This window comes from Humulus lupulus, chromosome 3 (genome assembly GCF_963169125.1).
Source record: "Humulus lupulus chromosome 3, drHumLupu1.1, whole genome shotgun sequence".
Taxonomy (NCBI): Eukaryota; Viridiplantae; Streptophyta; class Magnoliopsida; order Rosales; family Cannabaceae; genus Humulus; species Humulus lupulus.
In genome coordinates this window covers 244,366,814-244,371,758 of record NC_084795.1, presented here as the reverse complement: position 1 = coordinate 244,371,758, position 4,945 = coordinate 244,366,814, and the positions used below count along the sequence as shown (strand labels likewise).

At 31.4% G+C, this 4,945-nt stretch overlaps 1 protein-coding gene across 1 annotated transcript; it reads left to right on the top strand.

The window, feature by feature from the left end:
• Window positions 1-2,083: 2,083 nt before the first annotated feature.
• On the top strand, window positions 2,084-4,680 carry LOC133825514 (uncharacterized). The gene is made up of 7 exons (XM_062258444.1): window positions 2,084-2,295; window positions 2,413-2,802; window positions 3,339-3,605; window positions 3,736-3,823; window positions 3,908-3,985; window positions 4,079-4,502; window positions 4,577-4,680. The coding sequence occupies exons 1-7, from the start codon at window positions 2,084-2,086 to the stop codon at window positions 4,678-4,680; spliced, it is 1,563 nt and encodes a 520-aa protein (XP_062114428.1).
• Window positions 4,681-4,945: the final 265 nt, after the last annotated feature.

The following is a 4,945-nucleotide window of genomic DNA, read 5'->3' as shown; positions in this document are numbered from 1 at the left end:
GGGAGATAATAATCTGATAAGTTCAAATTGGATTTGAATTTAAAAGATTAATATTTATTCAAATAATTAATTATATTTGATAATTAATTTAAATTTGAATTCAAATTTGAATTAGTTATCAGGTTGTTAGATCTTATCAGACAAAATAGTTTGAATAAATAATTAAATAAAAATTGAAAAACCAACATCCCTAAAATTAGGGAGGCTACATGTGCACACACAGTCCATGGACTGTGTGTGGCGTGTAAGGAAATTTTCAGGGATGAGATTTTCATTTTTATTTATTTAATTAATTAATTAATGGATAATTCAAAAATTGGTTTTTGGATTTTTTCATTAATAGAATAATTAATTAATTAAAAAGTAAATTGTAAAATGGTTACAGATTTATTTTTTTAAATTTGAATATTTTCTTTTAAGTATGACTAATCAGAAAAATATTCAGATATGTGTGAGACAACTCTGAACATTCGCTCTATGAAAAATAGAACGATAGTTTTCTCTCCCTGAAAATAAAGAACCAATTCTCAGGCCTATTCTCTTGATCTCATGTGTTGAGTACATCAAGTAGAATCACAAATAAGCTATCCTTCATTCTCTAAGTACCCACACATTTCTTGAGGTATAGAGAACGCTTTGGAAGATCTTGGTGTGAGTACGTGGGAGCAACTTGGATAGGAAGATCGTTCTAAATACGAAAAGATAGCAAGGACACTTGATAGGCTTCAAGAGGTATGATTTCTATTATTATCTTGTTTATGATTAATGTATGTATATTAATGGATCCGCATATTTAAAGGTAGTTTAAATATGTTACAAAAATTTTGTTGTACACTGGGCCAACCACACCACCATTCCGCTGCGTATTAGGAAACTCGTTCCTAACAATAACTATAATTCAATGGCTAATTAAGTGTTTTATTTTTGTCAATGTAGTATAATTCATCATCTACTTGTTCGAAATATAATAGAGAAATGATAGATAAAAATTGGATTTTCCAAAAGAATAGATTATCCGTAGAGTATTTTGATGGACTTAACAGTTTTATTAAATTATCAACACTTCACTTAAATGGTGAAAATAAAATTCAATGTCCATGTGTTTCATGTATGAGCTTATATTACCATGACTTGGAGACAATTGAGCGTCATATATTCGTAAAGAGATTTTATAGTAAATATGTTACGTGGAGTATCATGGGGAAGATATCACAGAAGTAAACGAAGACCGAGAGGACTAGAAACAAATAGTGAAGAAGACGAAATATCATGTGATAGTGATAATGAAGACGATGACGATATGATACCAGCATCAAAAGATCTAGCTAATCAATATCATCAGAATAGTGAATTTTTGAACCTTGGAGATTCAAATGACCACAACAATGAAAGGAATACATTGCTTGAATTATTTGCTGAAGCAGAAAAAGAGTTGTATTTTGGATACACAACATTCTCACTCTTAACATTTATAGTTAATTTAATGCACATTAAAGTTATGTGTGGTTGGACCAACAAATCATTTGACTTGTTGCTTGACTTACTTTGGAAAGCATTTCCCAAAGACAATAAGCTTCCACGGTCTTATTATGAGGCTAAGAAAATGTTGCGTGATCTTGGTTTAGGGTATGAAACTATACATGTATGTGAGTTTGATTCAGCTTTATACTGGAAAGAAAATAAAAATGCTGAAAGATGTCCTATATGTGGTCATGAATGATACGAATTCCAAGGAACTAAAGGTAAGAAGATCCCGAACAAAAAGATGCAATATTTTCCTATAACTCCACGTTTGCAATGACTTTTTATGTCTCGCCATACATCATCTGATATGAGGTGGCATATGGAAGAACGTGTTGATACTAAAGGTGTACTTAGACACCCAACAGATGCAGAGGTTTGGAAGAATTTTGATAGACAATATCCTGATTTTGCAAAAGAATCTAGAAATGTTAAGTTATGATTTGCAACAGATGGGTTCAATCCATTTGGTGATTTATCAAACTCATATAGCATGTGGCTAGTGTTGTTAATGCCATATAACATGCCACCATGGAGATGTATGAAACAAGAATTCTTAATGATGGCATTACTAATTCCAGGACGTCGTGCTCCAGGTAAATACATAGATGTCTATTTAGAACCTTTGATCGATGAGCTTAAGGAACTATGGGAAAATGGTGTACATACTTTTGATATTATCAATAAAGAATATTTTACCATGCGTGCTGCAGTATTTTGGACGATAAATGATTTTTCAGCATATGGTACTATATTTGGGTATAGCACTCAAGGGTATAAGGCTTGTCCTGTTTGTCAGGATGACACATCTTCATTTTGAATAAGAAGAAAAATATGTTTTATGGGTCAGCGTCGATATTTGTGTCTGAATCACGAATGGTGCAATAATAGAGAGTATGATGGTACAACTGAAAGACGTCTGCCTCCAATAATTTTAACAGGAGATGAAATCTTAGATAAATTAAAAGGTGTGTGGAAATGTAGGCCAGGTAAAAATGATAAGATCATTAAGGACGATAAGCAACAAATGAATGATGCATGTTATGAAAACAAAACGAACTGGAAGCGAAAAAGTGTATTTTGGGAGTTAGAATATTGGCCTAAATTAAAACTAAGACATAACTTGGATGTGATGCATATTGAGAAAAATATATGTGATAGTGTGGTTGGTACAATATTTAGTATCGATGGGAAGTCTAAAGATACTGAAAATGCAAGACTTGATTTACAAGACTTAAATATTCGTAAGCAGCTACACATGAAAAAGAAGGGGAATAACTGGTTGAAACCAGTAGCATGTTATATGTTATCAACGAAGGAACGACAATAATTTTGTACGTTTATAAAGTTTGTAAAATTTCCTGATGGATATGCATGAAATATTTCTCAAAATGTTAACATGAAGGATGGGAAATTATTTGGGTTGAAAAGTCATGATTGCCATATCTTATTACAAAGGTTGTTGCCTATTAGACTAATGCCATATTTGAAAAAGAAAGTGATGGATGTAATTGTTGAGTTGTCGTTATTCTTCAAAAAGCTATGTGCGAGGACATTATATGTGAAAGACTTAGATGAATTGGAAGAGGGCATTGTGTTCACGCTATGTAAATTATAAAGTATTTTTCCTCCTGCTTTCTTCGATGTGATGATACATCTTGCGGTGCACCTGCCATTAGAAGCTAAGTTAGGCGGTCCAGTATAAATGAGATGGATGTATTCGATCGAAAGGTAATATAAATTACAACTTAAATTATTTTATAATCATTGAAGACAATATTTTTATTACTATTTATTAAGAACATAATAATTTTCAGGGAATTAGGTCATTTGAAAAAATATGTAAAGAACAAAGCCCGACCTGAAGGCTCCATTGCTGAAGGAAATGTTATTATTGAGGCATTAAATTTTTGTTCAATGTATCTTCGTGGAATAGAAACACGCTTTAATCTTCCGGATCGTAATCCTGAACACCTTGGAATTAGAAAACAATCTACCATATCTATATTCAATGTGCCTACAAGACCATTTGGAAGACAATCATCTATCACATTGACTCAAGATGAACAAAGCCAAATACAATGGTATATTTTAAATAATTGTCCTGAGTTAGAACCATACTTAACATAAGTTTATTGCTTTTTATTTTCCTAATTCTAACACATTTATGTTTTAGCATAAAATTAATCTTTCAAGTGCTTATTATGGAAACAGTGAACATAGATTATTCTTACAATCAAAAGGAATTTTGGATATTGATCAAGTGCAAAAGAATGAATTTTCAACTTGGTTTGAAAATAAAGTAAGTTTAAAATATCTCTGTTTGATATTTTAAATTTATTATGCGCCTTCATTTTACATTTACAATATGTTATTGTGATCGCAGATAAAAAAAATGAATGAAACATCATCCGGTGAAGCACAAGAAGATTTGTATGCAATTGCAATGCAACTAGATTATTTGGTTTGTACATATGCTGGTTGTATTGTTAATGGAGTTCGATACCATACAAAAAGTTGAGATGAAAAAAATTTAACTCAAAACTATGGTATTAAGGTTGAAGTTGAATATGATGGAAAAATATGTGATTTTTACGGTGTCATCGATGAAATTTGGGAAGTGCATTACCTATATTGGAACAAAGTTATATTGTTCAAATGTTCTTGGTACAATACCAACGAAAGTGAAAATAGAATGTACACTGAATATCATTTTACTAGTATAAACACCAACTCAAAATGGTTTGAAGATGAACCATTTGTTATTGCCAATCAAGTAAGTTCAGTTTTTTATTTGGACGACCTTAAAAAAAATAAAGATTGGAAAGTTGTGCAGAAAGTAAATCATTGGCACATATGGGACATACCATCAAAGCCAGAGGATGGTGAAGTTGATGATGAAGATCCCACTATCATCAATTCTGAAGCATATCAAGAAGAATCGTCGAATGACATTGATGCAAATTTTGATTCAACGACAAGTGAACTAATCTTATTCGAGGTGATATTGCAGATATAGAATGTGATGGTGGATTGTTCAATGATCTTCTAATAGATCATAATGATCAAGTTCAAAACAAAATAAACAATGATGACACTGATGAAGAAGCTTTACTTAATGATTCCGAAGAAACAATTTTGAGTGATGAAAGTGATTAATCATAAAGTGTGTTATTATTATTATTTTTTTTGTAATTTTTTTATTATGCAAAATTATTATGTGCTAATACTAATTACATATTCTCAACTCTTTAATCATGTCAAATAAGAAGTCTCTCGATCCACCATTAACTAGTAGAAGGTTGTTTGGTCGTAAGAGGACGCATATTAACTCTTCATCATCTACACAGTATCCTTCTCCTTTGTCATGTTCTCCAAATGATGAATCAGCAATACCACTAAATGATGAAACACATGAATCCTT

What these genes read in the sequence shown, in the direction of transcription:
- LOC133825514 (XM_062258444.1), top strand. Translation starts at nt 2,084, where the DNA reads ATGGCATTACTAATTCCAGGACGTCGTGCTCCAGGTAAATACATAGAT. An exon ending in TTTGGGTATAGCACTCAAGG is followed by an intron (nt 2,296 to 2,412) that starts GTATAAGGCTTG and finishes GTGCAATAATAG; the next exon opens with AGAGTATGATGGTACAACTG. An exon ending in CAACTTGGTTTGAAAATAAA is followed by an intron (nt 3,824 to 3,907) that starts GTAAGTTTAAAA and finishes TTGTGATCGCAG; the next exon opens with ATAAAAAAAATGAATGAAAC.